This window comes from Mercurialis annua, linkage group LG5, assembly GCF_937616625.2.
Source record: "Mercurialis annua linkage group LG5, ddMerAnnu1.2, whole genome shotgun sequence".
Taxonomy (NCBI): Eukaryota; Viridiplantae; Streptophyta; class Magnoliopsida; order Malpighiales; family Euphorbiaceae; genus Mercurialis; species Mercurialis annua.
Window position 1 is genome coordinate 46,283,193 of NC_065574.1, and position 20,326 is coordinate 46,303,518.

Below are 20,326 nucleotides of genomic sequence, written 5' to 3' on the forward strand. Positions count from 1 at the left end.
TATGACAAGTATGATCGATGGATTGTGAAACCTTTGTTTGTTTCTTTGCGAAATACGTATACGATGTATAGATGGTATCGCAATCGAATTATCGAAATGTCGAGATGTGCATGAAGAAGAAGTATGAAGTTACAGAAGTGGAAGAACCTACCGTGTACAGAGTTTAAATGTCTAGAGAACTTACAAAACTCGAAGTTTAAAACTTTTTGAAAGTTGTTTGTGTAAACGATTTTGAAAACATAGTTGTGCCTAGACCCGCGATAGTCATCGATAGGTGCCACGACATTGATAGAAATGCATCACTACACATATCTGTACATACATCAATAGGACATGCATCATATGCATTATGTTCGGACGAAGAGGTGAGATGTGGCAACTCTTTGGGGATGAGAGACGTCATCACCCTAGTGCACAATTTTGTTAAAATGAAAATGAAATTTGATTTAAAGTTCAAGATGAATCGTTTTATCGAAAGAGTTTTGAAAGAGTTTTGTTTTCATGTAAGTATACCTAGACCAGAACTCTGTAACGGAAGTGAAGTGCTCGCGAGCAAGCTGCGGTCAAGACCAAGAGGCGAATGAATACGTATAGTTGCGAAAACATAGATGTTATGCTTCTAGGATATGAACTTAGTTTCGAGTTAACGAGCTAGTATATAGTTAAGATCGTGAATACGTTGGACAGTGATATGTACCTGATTAGTGATGTGTTAGAAAGTAAGTATTTCTTTGACGGGATGTCAAAGATCTTAAACAAGGATATAAGAGAAGAAGTGGATATGAAGGATGAAGTTTGTATAAGAGAAGTAAATGATAGATGTACGTGAATAGCGGAATGAAAATGATTGGATGGTGGACTAGGACGTTCATATTGTATGATAGGAGTATGAAAAGAGGATAGTTGAGTATAGGAATCGATTTATAGTTTATGCTTTGAAAATAGAAGATTGCCCTTATGATAAGATGAGGTGGATATTGTGTGATATTAGAAAGACGTCGGATTTAATAAGGATATCGGCGATAGATGTACAAGGATAGGAGCGACGAGTCAAGAAAGCGTGTGATGGAATACAAAGTACATAGTATTGAATGTTAAACAAGGAACAAATGAAAAGGGTCAAGGGTTTAAGATAAGTAAAAAGGTTGTATGAAAATTCGAGGACGAATTTTTATAAGGGGGGAAGAATGTAATACCCCGTAAGTTCAGGTGCCGTTTAGTGCAACGTGTCCGGCAGAAAAGGACCGGAGTTGCAAAGATAAAGATATGGGATATTAAAGGAAAGGATAATATGGAATAAGACGTATATGTTTGAAGATTAGAATAAGAAAATAAGGAAAAATATCAAGAAAGTCACAAACTAGAGTTCAGGGACTAAAGTGGTAATTTAACCAGTTAAGTCCGAAAATAGAATTATTTCGCCAAGGTCCGCGAAATGTTTTATAGTATTGGTGGTAAAAGTTTCAGGTCAATCGGAGACCTTTTAAAATTTGGACGCGGATTCATTTTGGGCTAAATTGTCAATTTTGAAGAGTTCAAGGACCAAAGTGTAAATTAGCCAATTTAGCCTCGAGAATAGAAATTGGAAGATTATCGACGGAAATAATTATTTTTGGAGTAGTATTATTTATTGGGATATAAATAATACGTAGATAATCGAGTTAAAAGGATAATTAACCGTTTGGTTAAAATTGAAAGTTTAAAAGAGAAATGGTTTGAGTAAAAGAAATGAAGGATTGAAATGGACATTTAACCAAGATATATATATGATTCCTTAAGAAGAAGGAATTGATCAGAGAGAAAAACGAAGGTTACAGAAGGTTTTGACGAACGATTACGTTTCGCCGCCGTTTCGCCGTTCGACGTCCGATTCGAGTGATTCAAGCGGCGATTTCTTCAGAATTGAAAGCTCTATCATCTCCGGTTATCAAATTAAGGTAAGAGATCGGGTTTTGGTATGAAAATGATGGTTTGTTGGCTGTTTTAAGTTAGGATTAAGTTTAAGTTGAAATTTGACGTTTTTGAAGTTATTATGACGTTTTTGAAGAAACCGAGATATGGGTTTTGAGTGTGGGTGTGTGAAGCATGTCGGAATGGTGATAAAACCCCGGAAATCAACTTCCGAGGAGCTGTGCACGTGGTGCACGACCGTGTACCACGGGTGCACGAACGTGTACTGAAAGTACACGAACGTGCACCTAGCAAGGTACACGATCGTGTACCTAAAGTACACGAACGTGCACTTTTCATGGTGCACGAACGTGTACTAGAAGTACACGAACGTGTACCCCTGAGGTGCACGAACGTGCACTTGGTTGCACGATCGTGAACCCACCTCGAGGCACGCCCGTGTACCCCGGCTCGTATTCACGAGTGTATGACGTCTATTTGATCTAGAGATTTGATATTTTCGAGAAAATTGGATTAAAATATTATCGAAGTCAAGAGTCGTATCGGGAATACGATCATATCGAACTAAGTTTATAACTTAGAGTTTTAGTATTAAGTTTACGATGATGGATTAAACGTACATATGATTTGAATAGGAAGTGGATACATCGACGAGGTACGAGATCGACGAGCTGGAATAGTTAAAAGAGTGAATGACGTGTGGAGCTTACGTTTGGATATAAGGAATAGCGATCGTTGTGAGTTAAACTTTACTTTGAGTATTATTACGCAATAGATAGTTTTTATATTATAAATATAATATTAAACTACATCGCATGCTATAGTATTTTATCGATAGAAATGAATTTTTACATCGTATTATCGAATATATATAGATTGTGAAAACTAGTATATGATCCGGGGGAAACAAGCTACCTATTGGGTGTCAATAGGCTGTGTGATCACCAGCGTCCGGGTAAGTCATAGATAGAGATTTCATGGGTCGTATATCATACTTGTTTGTGCATGCGATACAGAGCCTATCTGGTTGAACTATCCCGGGGCCTGTATCTGCGAGTCGGCTGGTTGAACTATCCCGGACTCATATCGATCGATCGTTAGATGTTGTGATAATGTTCATTATGCATACTAAGATATTAGGGTTTCGATCGGATCAAATGTTTGAAGTATAATATGTTTGTATATATGTGTTTTGTTTTAAATGCGATGTTATTTTCCATAATACCTTAGTAATGTGTTATCTCACTCAGTATTTCCCCAAATACTGACCCCTCACATTGATGTTTTCAGGTGTTTAGAGTCGGATCAGACAGACCGTCTTTGGTGTGCTGAGTACGAGTCCCCTGGGTGCTGCAGTAGTATACGTATGACGAGTCTTAGCATAGAATAGTCAGGTCTTATAGGTTGTGTACATATTTAATGTTTGTTTGATGTGACGTCTTTTGGTTGTCAGTTTTGTATTGATCGATAGACGGGCTAGTACGTACAAGTTACGGAAGTGAGATGCCCACTATGGTTGTATCGATGATGTGATATATATGATGTACGTTATGATTGTAAACGTGTCTTCTTATTACATGTTTATAGGATAGTTGTGTTTGCGTTTCCGCGAAAAAGTTAGAGTGGTTTTAGGCTTGCTACGGGTTTCGGAGCTACCACTCCCATTCCCTAGCGCCAGTCTCGGCTCAATAATTTGGGTCGTGACAAAGTTGGTATCAGAGCAGTTGGTCCAGTTACCTCTGCTAATATGTGATTTGAGTGCAGTTGGTCCATGATACCACTGCAAGTCTGTGATTGATGTTTGTTTGTTCCTAGGTATTAGGTCATTAGACTAAGCTAGGAACTACTGCAGCTATAGAATTGAGCCATGTCTGATCCAAGTCGTTTGTATTATTTGTTTTAAGATCGAGCTGATTGATTGTGAATTTTTGATTGATTGAGAATTCTTGTTTGTTTCATTATGATAAGTATGATCGATGGATTGTGAAATTCTTGTTTGTTTCATTATGACAAGTATGATCGATGGATTGTGAAACCTTTGTTTGTTTCTTTGCGAAATACGTATACGATGTATAGATGGTATCGCAATCGAATTATCGAAATGTCGAGATGTGCATGAAGAAGAAGTATGAAGTTACAGAAGTGGAAGAACCTACCGTGTACAGAGTTTAAATGTCTAGAGAACTTACAAAACTCGAAGTTTAAAACTTTTTGAAAGTTGTTTGTGTAAACGATTTTGAAAACATAGTTGTGCCTAGACCCGCGATAGTCATCGATAGGTGCCACGACATTGATAGAAATGCATCACTACACATATCTGTACATACATCAATAGGACATGCATCATATGCATTATGTTCGGACGAAGAGGTGAGATGTGGCAACTCTTTGGGGATGAGAGACGTCATCACCCTAGTGCACAATTTTGTTAAAATGAAAATGAAATTTGATTTAAAGTTCAAGATGAATCGTTTTATCGAAAGAGTTTTGAAAGAGTTTTGTTTTCATGTAAGTATACCTAGACCAGAACTCTGTAACGGAAGTGAAGTGCTCGCGAGCAAGCTGCGGTCAAGACCAAGAGGCGAATGAATACGTATAGTTGCGAAAACATAGATGTTATGCTTCTAGGATATGAACTTAGTTTCGAGTTAACGAGCTAGTATATAGTTAAGATCGTGAATACGTTGGACAGTGATATGTACCTGATTAGTGATGTGTTAGAAAGTAAGTATTTCTTTGACGGGATGTCAAAGATCTTAAACAAGGATATAAGAGAAGAAGTGGATATGAAGGATGAAGTTTGTATAAGAGAAGTAAATGATAGATGTACGTGAATAGCGGAATGAAAATGATTGGATGGTGGACTAGGACGTTCATATTGTATGATAGGAGTATGAAAAGAGGATAGTTGAGTATAGGAATCGATTTATAGTTTATGCTTTGAAAATAGAAGATTGCCCTTATGATAAGATGAGGTGGATATTGTGTGATATTAGAAAGACGTCGGATTTAATAAGGATATCGGCGATAGATGTACAAGGATAGGAGCGACGAGTCAAGAAAGCGTGTGATGGAATACAAAGTACATAGTATTGAATGTTAAACAAGGAACAAATGAAAAGGGTCAAGGGTTTAAGATAAGTAAAAAGGTTGTATGAAAATTCGAGGACGAATTTTTATAAGGGGGGAAGAATGTAATACCCCGTAAGTTCAGGTGCCGTTTAGTGCAACGTGTCCGGCAGAAAAGGACCGGAGTTGCAAAGATAAAGATATGGGATATTAAAGGAAAGGATAATATGGAATAAGACGTATATGTTTGAAGATTAGAATAAGAAAATAAGGAAAAATATCAAGAAAGTCACAAACTAGAGTTCAGGGACTAAAGTGGTAATTTAACCAGTTAAGTCCGAAAATAGAATTATTTCGCCAAGGTCCGCGAAATGTTTTATAGTATTGGTGGTAAAAGTTTCAGGTCAATCGGAGACCTTTTAAAATTTGGACGCGGATTCATTTTGGGCTAAATTGTCAATTTTGAAGAGTTCAAGGACCAAAGTGTAAATTAGCCAATTTAGCCTCGAGAATAGAAATTGGAAGATTATCGACGGAAATAATTATTTTTGGAGTAGTATTATTTATTGGGATATAAATAATACGTAGATAATCGAGTTAAAAGGATAATTAACCGTTTGGTTAAAATTGAAAGTTTAAAAGAGAAATGGTTTGAGTAAAAGAAATGAAGGATTGAAATGGACATTTAACCAAGATATATATATGATTCCTTAAGAAGAAGGAATTGATCAGAGAGAAAAACGAAGGTTACAGAAGGTTTTGACGAACGATTACGTTTCGCCGCCGTTTCGCCGTTCGACGTCCGATTCGAGTGATTCAAGCGGCGATTTCTTCAGAATTGAAAGCTCTATCATCTCCGGTTATCAAATTAAGGTAAGAGATCGGGTTTTGGTATGAAAATGATGGTTTGTTGGCTGTTTTAAGTTAGGATTAAGTTTAAGTTGAAATTTGACGTTTTTGAAGTTATTATGACGTTTTTGAAGAAACCGAGATATGGGTTTTGAGTGTGGGTGTGTGAAGCATGTCGGAATGGTGATAAAACCCCGGAAATCAACTTCCGAGGAGCTGTGCACGTGGTGCACGACCGTGTACCACGGGTGCACGAACGTGTACTGAAAGTACACGAACGTGCACCTAGCAAGGTACACGATCGTGTACCTAAAGTACACGAACGTGCACTTTTCATGGTGCACGAACGTGTACTAGAAGTACACGAACGTGTACCCCTGAGGTGCACGAACGTGCACTTGGTTGCACGATCGTGAACCCACCTCGAGGCACGCCCGTGTACCCCGGCTCGTATTCACGAGTGTATGACGTCTATTTGATCTAGAGATTTGATATTTTCGAGAAAATTGGATTAAAATATTATCGAAGTCAAGAGTCGTATCGGGAATACGATCATATCGAACTAAGTTTATAACTTAGAGTTTTAGTATTAAGTTTACGATGATGGATTAAACGTACATATGATTTGAATAGGAAGTGGATACATCGACGAGGTACGAGATCGACGAGCTGGAATAGTTAAAAGAGTGAATGACGTGTGGAGCTTACGTTTGGATATAAGGAATAGCGATCGTTGTGAGTTAAACTTTACTTTGAGTATTATTACGCAATAGATAGTTTTTATATTATAAATATAATATTAAACTACATCGCATGCTATAGTATTTTATCGATAGAAATGAATTTTTACATCGTATTATCGAATATATATAGATTGTGAAAACTAGTATATGATCCGGGGGAAACAAGCTACCTATTGGGTGTCAATAGGCTGTGTGATCACCAGCGTCCGGGTAAGTCATAGATAGAGATTTCATGGGTCGTATATCATACTTGTTTGTGCATGCGATACAGAGCCTATCTGGTTGAACTATCCCGGGGCCTGTATCTGCGAGTCGGCTGGTTGAACTATCCCGGACTCATATCGATCGATCGTTAGATGTTGTGATAATGTTCATTATGCATACTAAGATATTAGGGTTTCGATCGGATCAAATGTTTGAAGTATAATATGTTTGTATATATGTGTTTTGTTTTAAATGCGATGTTATTTTCCATAATACCTTAGTAATGTGTTATCTCACTCAGTATTTCCCCAAATACTGACCCCTCACATTGATGTTTTCAGGTGTTTAGAGTCGGATCAGACAGACCGTCTTTGGTGTGCTGAGTACGAGTCCCCTGGGTGCTGCAGTAGTATACGTATGACGAGTCTTAGCATAGAATAGTCAGGTCTTATAGGTTGTGTACATATTTAATGTTTGTTTGATGTGACGTCTTTTGGTTGTCAGTTTTGTATTGATCGATAGACGGGCTAGTACGTACAAGTTACGGAAGTGAGATGCCCACTATGGTTGTATCGATGATGTGATATATATGATGTACGTTATGATTGTAAACGTGTCTTCTTATTACATGTTTATAGGATAGTTGTGTTTGCGTTTCCGCGAAAAAGTTAGAGTGGTTTTAGGCTTGCTACGGGTTTCGGAGCTACCACTCCCATTCCCTAGCGCCAGTCTCGGCTCAATAATTTGGGTCGTGACAAGAAGCTTCTTTGCGAGACTATTCCAGAATTATCTAGAAATCTCTAGACTAATCTGGAGTACTCTATAACTCTCTAGAAGGTACTAGATGTACATAGTAGCTTCTTACATAGTGTAGAATAGTGTAGATAGTTCTAGAAGATAGAATAGGAACCATTGGATCAAATAGATCCTAGCCATCCATTAAGGAGGTGGAGGACTATATATAGCCTCAAAACCTCATTTGTAAAGTATCCTTAAAATCCTTGTGAATCCAAGAGTTGTGTAATCAAGCTTTTATAAAGTAATACAAGCTTTTATACTTTCTAGCCATCTTACGATCTTTTACTTCCGCTTAAGTGTCCTTAACACTTCGAGAGAGGCTGACTAGTAACTTGTTTGAGGAAAGTTCACTAGTGCCGCACGGATCGTTGGTTTAGAAAATCCAAGCCCGTGACAAATATCACAAGACAACAATAAAGCAAGAGAATTACAAAACATATAATCAAAAAAATACCCTTCATTGCTAAACAGAAGCAGAAAAAACCAAATAAAAACAGCTATTTAGAGGCATTGCAGCATTTTAGTAACATCTGAGATTACATTCTTGGAATTACTCTCTGAATTTAGTTAGCATAACACCTTTAACCTTCTTGATAATCAGGGTTGGGGTAATGTCTTATTTTAGAAATATTTTCGTATACTTAATAATCCAGATCATGTAAACAGTAGCAGGTAGAACCATTCTTTTGAAAGCAGTCATGACACTTTTACCTGCAGCTCTTCGGCAAAACCAACTTTAAAGAATTGATAATTAAAGGGTTTTTTTTAACAAAAACCTATGTTGTAGCAAAATATTCTCAAAATTACTAGTCATACTTTCAAAATTGAAAAATACAATACCCACTTTTTTTTTTTTGCAAAATTATACTTTGTTAATTATAAAAATTTAATAATCATTATATAAGGAATGTAGTTAGATAAAAGTTACGACTCTCCTACAAATAAAATCTTTCTAAATAAATTAAAATCTTTTCAATTAAGATCTTTTCAAATGAAATCAATTAATATCTTTTCAAAATAAAACCAATTAAAAATCTTTTCAAATAAAATCAATTAAAAAAAATTTAAAATCAAATTTAAATAAAATCAAGGATAATATTTGGTAAACGTTTATCTTAATATATAATTAAAGCTGATTATATTCAATATTCAAAAAAATACGGTTTGGTTAACCAACGACATACTAAAAGGTTACTAATGGTAGACTTAAAACAAATTTTGTTTAAAATGCGCAATTCAGGTTTACTAAAAAATTATTTATGATATACTAAATAATACTTAGCTATAGGTTTGTCAACGATTAACCTAATGTATATTAATAGTGTATTAATACACCATTAATTAACTAGTAACAAAAATAAAATTCAGCAACAATTTACTAACGATTTTATTAATAATCTATTCAAAATAAAATTTATTACAAGTTAACCAACGGTTTACACAATGTTAACAATTGGTTACCCAACACCCAAAACATTAAAATTCTCGTAAACATTTTTTCAAATACGTAGAGTGTATGATGTGCAATACCAAAGAATAGAACCACAACCACATTACCGCCGTCGTTCACAAAAGAAAAATAAGAAATGGATTAACCAACACCTAAAACATTGACTAGGCCCGTTTAGATCTGCGACTTCTTGATGTTTCTATCGTCTCCTCCATTGCTTCAGATCTGCAATTTTTTGACGTACAGCGGCAGCTTGACAGCGGCGGGCTTGAGACAAATAGTGGCTGAAGGCTGCAGCAGAAGACGATCTCGATAATGGCCGCGATGACGGATGGCTTGCGTCGGAGGCGGGCTGAGAGAGATGAAGAGATGAGCGGCATATATTGAAATTCAAAAGTGGAATTGTAAAAAAAAAACTAATTGGAGAAGGTTTGATAAGATAAGAAACGGTTGGAAAAAATGGAGTGTTAATCGCCGATAATCTCTTCTCAATCTTCTATATTGAAATTCAACATGCAAAAGATTTCCAAATTGAGAAATCATATTTTTGAGATTAGGAAAGTATAAAAGTGGTAAAAGAAAAGTTAAATTTCTTAATTAAAAGTTAGCGACTGTATTTTTTAAAAAGAGTCGTATTTATGAGATTAAGTTGAACTAAACTAATATAATGTGTAATTTTCTCATACTTAAAGCCATCTGGCCCTATAGTCTTATCTGACCCAATAGAAAAAAAAACTACATCCTTTACTTCTTGATCAATAATACTAATATCACTCATAATAAAACCACTCCTGAAGTTATCCCTATCAATGTGTTTTTCTTCTGTTGTCATCATAGTTAGAGCATCTCCATTGCATGTTGTAATTTTTATACTATTTTTAGCACAAAATAAGATAAAATGCAATATATAGCACATATTATTGAAATTCGCTCCATTGCAAAATGCTAAAGTAAATGCTAAATTTATAATTTTATAAGTAATTGTCATTATTGATGACAAACCAGTAAATAATTTATATATAATAAAATTTGGTATATGCTAAACTTTCTAATAAATTTGTCATAAAATTTAGCATATGCTAAATTTGGTATATAAAATAGAAGTGCAATGAAGATATATTTTTTATACTAAATGCTAAATTATAGCATTGTGAGGTATTTTTGACAGATTTTTATAGAATCTAGCCATTTCATCATGGATGTCTTCTTTAATACTAATGATAATGTCATCTTCCTCATTTTCGATATATTTAGTTTTAACTCATTTTTAATTTTCACTTTTATTTATAGTTATTTTTTAATTCAAATTAAAAAAAATTCATATAAATCTCTCATATCACTTTACTTTTAAAATTTATAAATAACAAATATAAAAATTGAAATAATATAATGATATATTTGATTATTTTTTTTACTTTAATTTGAACAAATCGCTACAACTGAAAAAGTAGTAATTGAAAAATAAAATAAAATAAAAATTTTGAAAAATGAGATCAGGAATAAAAAAATTGGAAAACAAAAAAACTTTTACGTGATTAAGCTAACAATCTTTTTTTTGTTGATGGAATATAGATTGTTATCTTTAATTAAAACAAAAAACATCAATAAATTGAAAAAATAAAATAAACTGAAAAAACGCTTCAAGTAAAATAGGGCAACCGCCAAGGCTTTAATAATTGGGCGTCATTCAGTTTTTTATTTTTATTTTGGAGCTCCCTTGTGTTTTCACCAACAGCAAACCCTAGCTCAACAAAATAGAGATGGACATGCAAAATGATTTTGATCGAATACTCTTCTTCGAGCACGCACGCAAAACTTCCGAGGCTACTTACGCTAAGGATCCTCTCGATGCCGATGTATTTTTTTTTTCATTTTTTTAGATTGATTTTTTCGTTAATTTTTTTTTAATTGTGCTCTAATTTTTTTTCTATAAATTGTGTTTTTTTGGGGACAGAATTTAACAAGATGGGGAGGTGCTTTGCTGGAGCTAGCTCAGTTTCAGAATGTTCCCGATTCGAAGAAGATGATATTAGGTATTAATTGTTCAGATTTTAACTGTATTTTTTGAATTGATTGTTTTTTTTTTCTTTCTGGTGCAATTTAAGTTGGTAAGTTATGATATAGTGTTAGTGAAGTATAAAAAACATTTAAAGAATTGAACTTTGATAGGTAATTGCTTCTTCGAAAAAATCAATTTATTTACAAATGAATTTGTTGTATAATTAAATAGGGGCTTAAATGTATTTCTAAATAAATAAAAATACAAGTACTGTAGGACTGTTTATTTCCATATGAATTCCATGAAATATATAGGTTTCATTTACATTACACAACAAATATCAAATCGTTCAACTCTGAGTGACAATTCGTCAGTCTATGTGATAAATTGAATCTTATTTTTACCTATTTGTTCTAAATCCTTGATCCGAATCTGTATCTGAATATGAATTTTTTCTTTTCTTTTATAATGATCTTCTTTATATTATGATAAGCTGTTTTTTTTACTTTAAAACACAACTTTAGTTAAACACTGATACCAGGGTAGGCCATATTTTTATTTAAGAAGAATTTTTGGAAAAGGTATTTTTGAGTTGAATTCTGGCTCATGATTTATTTTATATGTGGCTTAATTGATCGATTGATTGTGTAGATGGAATAACAAAGCTGGAGGAAGCATTGTTGATTGATCCTAAGAGACATGATACTCTTTGGTGCATTGGAAATGCTCATACTTCTTTTGCGTTCCTAACTCCTGATTTAGATGAGGCCAAGGAGTATTTTGAAAAAGCAACTGTTAACTTTCTGCTAGCTGTTGAAGAGGTTTTTTCCCCTCTGTTGAATGAAACTGTTTCACAAGCATATAATGTTTATTCATTATTTAGATTTTTCTCTTTTTTTTTTCATTGTGGGTTCACCATGAAGGTAGTTTTGTTTTTCCTTGTAGGATCCAGATAATGAACTCTATCGCAAGTCTTTAGAGTTGGCTTCAAAGGTAATTGTTCTCATATCTTGTTTGGTTTGTTAAATGGGTTTAAATGAACTTTTTTTGGCCTTTTGAGTTAATATGTTATTAGTTTTTGTATGCAATAATGTCATAATGTTGCCGGCTTGTTTTGTATGCAAAAATAAATGAACTAATTCTTAATGTTAAATGTGAAACGTTATTAACATGGTCACTAATACTATATCTTGGAGAATGCTCCCTGCTTGATGTAGGGCTAGATGTCTACATAGCATTTGTAAATTAAAAAGAAACCACCTTGCTATTTTAGGCGTGATATAGTCTTTAATAAAGACTTGTTCCTATATTATCCAGTAAATTTCAAGCAATAATTAATGAGAAACAGGATTTTTTTGTTTTTAATTTTGTTCTGTGCTTACCGAGGAAAAAAGTATATTTACATGTTTTAATTTCTCGTCTTAGGCTCCTGAATTACATACAGAGATTCATAAGCATGGTGGTTTAGGCCAACAGGCAGTTGGGGCTGCACCTGCTTCTGGACCTTCAACTTCATCAAGTACTAAGGTAATCTTTTTACAATTTAATCCTTAAGACCCAATTTATTTTGCTTATTGAATTATTAGTTGCAAGGGTGTAGGCACGAATTCTCTTGCATTGTGACTATAGGCTTCTGGTTGTAAAATTAGTTTTACTATTTAATGACGTTCAAGGGCTCCGAGTTTAGAAAAAGAAGGCTGGAACCTGAAAATTTGGTTGTGGTGTTGCATGTTGCACTCCAGTGGTCCAGTCCACATGTTTTTCTAGTTTTGTTTAAAAAACAAAGGTGGGAGTGGGACCATGAATTGGTTCAATTGCTTGTTCATTTAAATTGGCTTGTATATATATTTGTGGGGATGATGCATCACTTAGTCTTTGTCTTTTGCCGATGTTTGATGATAGTCGCAATATTCTTGTACTTTATTACACCAAGTATCATTACTAGTCGATGCATCTGTAAGTTGAAGTCCATTGATCGATTTTCCTGTTTCTTTGAATCCTTTCCAGACCTCTAAAAAGAAGAAAGACAGTGATCTCAAGTATGAAATATTTGGTTGGGTAATTTTAGCTGTCGGCATTGTTACTTGGATTGGGTTTGCAAAGTCTCAGATGCCTCCAGCTCCTACTCAAAGATAAGCAAATAATGAAGTTTACTTCTCCGGAACGGGAGTATCACATAAATTCTCAAAGCTCGGAAAGACCCATCGGATTAGAGTTTGAGACAAACTTGCGCGGAGAGCATTGAGAAGGACTTTTGGTGGTCTTTCATCAATAGTTGTTTTTGGACTTCAACAATGTTTTCTGTATAAATGATTATTAAGTTGTAGGGATTATATTGGTATTAAGTATTAAATTTTTGTCATGCAGCAGGATGAAGGGGCCGTTCATTTTTGATACTGTATCATGTCATAGTAAGTGCTATTGGCTTCTGATTCTCCCTTATTCCATCGTGTGATAAACATATAATTCTGATCTCAGCTACTTATGATGCTGCTAATAATATGTTTGAACCTCTCTGCTCGGACTACGAGCAAGTCTAGTAGTGGTTGGCTGTGAGAATTTTCCAGCGTCATTGAGAGGTTTTTTTGGAAGAAATTACACTGTTTTATTGTTGCAAAAGTTTGTTTTTTGTGTTGATAAAGATGTTTTTTTTATTTATAAAAAGCTTTTTAAAAGTCTTTTAAAATTTATCAAAAAAAATTCAACGATCTATCATAAGCCTATTTTTATCAAAAATACATGTGAAACAAGAGTGATTTTTTTATGAAAATTGAAGTGATTATATTTTTGGCTAATAGTTTGGCAAAAGAAAGATGCTTCTATAATTTTTTTTTTGTTTTTGGCATTTTGCTCTAACTAGCTCATAGTTGTTAAAAGTGGGCACATTCAAAATGTAAAGGCTTCATATAGCTCGAGGGATCATGGGCATGCTCTAATTAATCTAGGTTTACTCATATAGAAAAAATTAATATATTTTTATATATATATATATTAATGTCGTTTTATGAGTTTCACACGTGCCTCGTGATGTGACTCGTCAAATAATTATAATTATATTTATTAAGAATAGTTTATTATGAAGAATATAAATAAAAAAATATTAAATAATAATTAAATTTATAATTTATTAGAAGTAGTTTATCTTAATAAGAATTCTAAGCGATTCAATAATAATTGTTGAATATTTAGAGTAATAATCTTGAAATAATATTATAAGTAATTTATTTTAGTTATTACTCTAATTCTACTCATTATTTCAATAGTTTTTAATTAATAAGTATATTTTATAAAGTAAAAAGGACATTAACGGAAATGTGACCCCTCCCCCTTCTGTCCGTGTTTTTATATATAGTATAGATATACTAAAAGATGTATGTAATATCAAGTCCAAAATGTTACCAGTTAAGTAAATAAAGAAAAATCCATTTCCATGTCCTTAAATTATACCTATTTTATTTATCTGATCCTTAAACTATTTTTTGTTCTTATTTGGTCCTTCAACTTAGTGAAAAATTATTTTTCAGTCCCTAACTGCCAAAAACGACGCCGTTTCAGGTATTAATTTGCATTTTCGAAAATAGCAAAACAACGTCGTTTTTATCATTCGTGGACTTAAAAATGCGTTTTCGCTTAGTTGAAGGATCAGATAAGAACAAAAAATAGTTTAAAGACCAGATAAACAAAACAGGTATAGTTTAGGGACCTGGAAATGAGTTATTCCAATAAATAATCAAACTACATGGCGCTCTCAAGGTTCTCTCTCTCTCTCTCGGCGCTCAGTAAGCATCCCTGCTAACCTGTGCTGTCTCTCACCATGGAAAAGAGACATAAAAAAAACTAATCTCACGATGGCAAAGCAAGTTTTTGATTCGTATAGCTTATTGATGAGGTTTTCAAAAAGGAAGAGATTCTAGAGGAAGGGGATGAGATTCACGAATCGATTGTAGATCTGAATAGTGCGGTTAGGACGAATATCGAACCAACTATCCAGGATGTGGATGTAGGGGGATGATGTATTAAGTTAAGTCTGTTGTTATTGAAAGAAGTTTGAAGAGTAATGGTGATAATCAGAGTAATGAAATGAAAGCTTCTAAATCCATATTCTATTCTATAGAAAAAATAGGAGAAAAGGATGAAGTTCCTAAGATAGAAGATAGATCATAAAAACTTCAATTCACCTCGAATAGGATTCAAGACAATGGAGCTAAACTGCAATATCATCCTCCTTCAATAAGTAATGGTAATAAGATTGTGAAATTTCATTCTACTGAGGTGAAGGATGAGGAGAGCAAAGAAAAATGTGCTCTAGTGTGCTTGATGATTGGAATATAGCCTAGATTTTTTAGATTGAAAGATTTTCTTATGAATCGATGGAGGAATGTTGGTCTTTTTGAGGTTATTCAAATAAACCCTAAAATGTTCCTATTGCAGTTTGATTGTGATGAAAGGAAATTTAAACCTCTACTTGATGGCCCTATATTCTTTGATAAGAGACCTATAGTCTTGAAGGAATGACAAAAAAGAATGAAATTCAAGCTAGATGAGTTTCTGAAAATCCATGTATGGATTCAATTTCATGATTGCGCTTGGGAATTTTGGTCTTCCACAATGCTGGGCAAGATGGCTAGTATGTGTGGTACACCAAAATGTACAAACAAATGCACTGATTGTCGTTAGAGATTAACTTTTGCTAGGGTGTTGGTTGAAATGGATACGTTTGGTGAGTATCCTCAAGAAGTTATTATGGAAGATGAGTTGGGTAAGCGATTCAAGCAGAAAAGTGTCTATGAATGGAGACCATAAACCTGTAACAAATGTAAGACTCCACGCCATAATGCACCTTTATGTAAAGATGAAAAGCCTACTCAAAAAATGTGAAAGCCTAAAGTTGTTGAGGAAATGGTTCAAGTTAATGATAAAGAGTTTGATGAAGTGCTTGAGATTATGAAAGATATAGTGGAAAATGTTGTTGCAAATGTGCAGAATGTTAAAGGAGGTGATGTTGGGTTTTATAGGTTCATAACGCAGCGGAATTTCAAAAATTTATCTAAAAACCCAAACCAAGATCCATGTAATTCGAATTAACAGAATAATTACTTACTTGTATGTCGAATTCAACAGCAATGTAGGAAGGAAGGAGGTGGTTCACTTTGGTGATACCTGGCCTCGGATCAGAAACGCCTCCAAAAGAACGCGTCCTCTACGAGTATCCACACGAACAGACCTTAGCCAAAACTAGTGCTTGTGTGTGCTAGCACTATTGCTTCACAAGCAATTTCGAATTTTAGTGATTTAGTGAATAATGAATTTCGTGATTCTCAAACCAATTGCTTAATGAGTATTTATAGTGATAAATAACACTAGGGTTTGAGACAAATTCGAATTTCAATCTCATTGCAATTCTATAAGTTTATGTTTATCAAAAACTCCTTAAATTTCGAATTAATATATATACTTATTAATATATATATATATATTACGAATTATATATATATATATATATATATATATATATATATATATATATATATATAATTAATCACTTAATCACATTGGGCTTGTACAACCCATAACTGTTTTGGGCCTGTTCTTAGTGTGCGACCCTGTAGATTCATATAACGTTGGCAGTAGGCTCGAAATCCCTATTTCAGCCCACAAGTCATAAGTGGCCTCTAGCAAGACATTATGACTACCCAAGTTATATGAATATCGATAATCCGATTTAACCATTTACAATAATATTTTAATCCCTTTGTCTCTCGATATCCAGATTGAATATAAGGCATAGTTATGTCATCCTTATAACATTCAATCATTAGTTTCTTGACTCTAAGTAGACTGAAAATGATAACTTCTTATCAATTAGCATGACCATGTATTTTCTTCAGTCTATCTTCTTCAAGGGGCCCATAGATATCTTACTCAAATAAATGAGGGACAAATTCCTTCTCAGTCACTCACATTTCTCACATAGTTACTCTCATATCCAATGACAATCTATTCCATTATCCTGTTAAAGATAATGTAAGACTGTATCAAAATATGAAATAGCTATGTAGAAATCCATGATGATTTCAAGGTCAAAGGATTATACTAATAGAACTGTAATGAGAATTACTTATGACAGTGATCTATGTAGTATTCTCACAGTGGGTCATCCAGTGCCTTATTTCTCAAATAGCACCTATGATTTGACTTAATATCTCATATACATGATTAGTAAAACATAATCATCAGTCAACATCATACTAGTCTCAATGTTCTATTAAGACTAGGGATAGATGGTAATATAATTCTTTTATTAAACCTAAGGGTTCTACTATCAAGTCACATACTCGATGACCTTAGAAAGAATTAACCATTCAAGTATTTTAATCATTAATATAAAATGATAAAAACTGCCAATCAATAAATAATAAAATGATAAAGTCAAAACATGGTCAAACATGATTGACCTAGTGCATATCACTAACAATCTCCCACTTGCACTAGGCCCAATCTACATTAAATCTAATTCCCATGGACCTAGTATGACTCTCATGCTTAGGCTGTGGAAGAGCCTTAGTTAGCGGATCAGCAACATTATCATTTGTCAAAACTCTGCATATCTTCACGTCTCATCTCTCAATGATTTCTCGAATGAGATGATAACGTCTAAGTATGTGTTTGGATCGCTGATGTGATCTGGGCTCCTTTGCTTGTGCTATGGCCCCATTGTTATCACATAACAAGTTCACTGGATCGGATATACTAGGAACAACTCCTAATCCAGTTATGAACTTTTTGATCCAAACATCCTCCTTAGCTGCGTCTGAAGCAGCTATATACTCAGCTTCTGTTGTAGAATCAGCAACGGTGTCCTGCTTCAAGCTCTTCCAGCTGAAAGCACCTCCATTCAAACAAAACACATATCCTGACTGTGATTTATAATCATCAATGTCAGTTTGGAAGCTAGCGTCTGTGTAACCCTTTACAATCAGCTCATCTTCCTGACCACCATATAGCAAGAATGCATCCTTGGTTCTTCTCAAGTACTTAAGGATGTTCTTAACTGCTGCCCAGTGACTTTCTCCTGGATTTGACTGGTATCTGCTCGTTGTACTCAAAGCATACGAGACATCAGGTCGAGTGCACAACATTGCATACATGATAGATCCAATAGCAGAAGCATATGGAATTTTACTCATGCGGTCTCGCTCATCCTGTGTCTTAGGACACTGAGTCTTGCTGAGACTGATGCCATGTGACATTGGTAAGAATCCTCTCTTAGAGTCTTGCATACTAAACCTGTTTAATACCTTATCAACATAAGTGCTTTGACTTAGGCCAATGAGTCTTCTAGATCTATCTCTATAGATCTTGATGCCTAATATATAAGCAGCATCGCCCAAGTCTTTCATTGAAAAACACTTCCCTAACCATGATTTAACATTTTGCAGTGTGGGAATGTCGTTTCCAATGAGTAGTATGTCATCAACATAAAGCACTAAGAAAACAATCGCGCTCCCACTAACCTTCTTGTATACACAAGGTTCATCTTCATTCTTGATGAATCCAAACTCTTTGATTGCTTCATCAAAACGAAGATTCCAACTCCGAGAAGCTTGCTTTAATCCATAAATGGATTTTTGAAGCTTGCAAACCTTTCCAGAATTCTCTGGACTGGCAAAACCCTCAGGTTGTGTCATGTACACATCCTCAAGTAAGTTTCCATTAAGAAACGCTGTTTTGACATCCATTTGCCATATCTCATAGTCATAATATGCAGCTATGGCAAGGAGAATTCGAATGGATTTGAGCATAGCAACTGGTGAAAAGGTTTCATCATAGTCTATACCATGTATTTGTCTGAAACCTTTTGCAACTAGTCTTGCTTTATAGGTATGCACATTGCCATCCATGTCAGTCTTCATTTTGAAGACCCATTTGCACCCAATGGTTTTTACACCATCTGTTGGGTCAATCAAGGTCCAAACTTGATTATCATACATGGATTGCATTTCAGATCTCATGGCTTCGAGCCATTTTTCAGAGTCAGGACTATTTATGGCCTCTTGATAGGATGTGGGTTCTTCTTGATCCACAATCATCACATCATTGTTCTCAGTAATGAGAAATCCATATCTCATAGGATTATGACGTGTCCTATCAGACCTCCTTTGGCCTTGTGGTACTTGTACTGGTTCAGCAATTGCTTGTTGATTCTTTTGAGGTTCCATACTTGGTACAATGCTATTTTGTGGTTCTTGAATTTCTTCAAGTTGTACTGTACTCCCACTGGTTCCTTTGGAAATAAATTCTTTTTCCAAAAAGATACCATTTCGAGCAACAAACACTTTGTTCTCATAAGAATTGTAGAAGTAATATCCTTTAGTTTCTTTAGGATATCCTACAAAAAGGCTAATAATCACCCACGGCCCCTGACTTTAGGGGTACCTTACGACAAACCCCCTGATAAAAAAAAAAACGATCAGTAAACCTCCTAATCTTTGTGGCGGCGCTCGCTCAACCCCCTAAACCCCAAATATGACGAAAATACCCCTGGCGCCGTTTTTTTCAGTCAACTGTCATTTTTTTGAAAAAAAAAAAAAAAAATCTGACGGCGCCACGCCAGCTGCCACGTCAGCAAAATACCATAAAATTTTTAAACACCCAAAATACCCCTAATTTAATTTAGAAAAAGACAAAAATAAAATAAATCAACCCAATCTAAACCATTTAATTAACCGACCCAACCACCGCCACCCGACCAACCCACCGCCCGACCACCGCCGGAAAATTTTCCGGTCATACTCAGATCTGTTCAAGAACAGATCCACCGTGGATCTGTTCAAGAACAGATCCCACGCAGGGATCTGTTCTTGAACAGATCCGTCGCCGGGATCTGTTCTTGAACAGATCCAGTGCTGGGATCTGTTCAAGAACAGATCCATGGTGGATCTGTTCCAAGAACAGATCTGAGTATGACCGGAAAATTTTCCGGTCATCTCGGAGAAGATGACCGGAAAATTTTCGGCATGGTCGGGTGGCGGGTTGGTCGGGTGGCGGTGGTTGGGTCGTTTGTGTTTGGGTTGATTGAATTGTTTGGGTTAGATAAAGTTGAGTTGAGTTATTTTATTTAATTTTTAATTAAATATGGGGGTATTTTAGGTGTTTTAATTTTTTATGAATTTTCGATGACGTGTCAGCTGACGTGGCGCTGTCAGTTTTTTTTTTTTTTTGAAAGTCAGTTGACCAAAAAAGACGGCGCCAGGGGTATTTTCGTCCAAAAGGGGTTTAGCGAGCGCCGCCACAAAGATTAGG

General features: G+C 34.8%; 1 protein-coding gene across 1 annotated transcript; it reads left to right on the top strand.

Annotated features, from left to right (window-relative positions):
* Window positions 1–10,714: 10,714 nt before the first annotated feature.
* Window positions 10,715–13,465, top strand: LOC126683315 (mitochondrial import receptor subunit TOM20-like). Its single transcript, XM_050379168.2, has 6 exons — window positions 10,715–10,880; window positions 10,979–11,057; window positions 11,675–11,844; window positions 11,969–12,016; window positions 12,449–12,550; window positions 13,031–13,465. Exons 1-6 carry the CDS (start codon window positions 10,785–10,787, stop codon window positions 13,157–13,159), a joined length of 624 nt encoding a protein of 207 aa, XP_050235125.1. The 5' UTR covers window positions 10,715–10,784; the 3' UTR covers window positions 13,160–13,465.
* The last annotated feature ends 6,861 nt before the right edge of the window (window positions 13,466–20,326 follow it).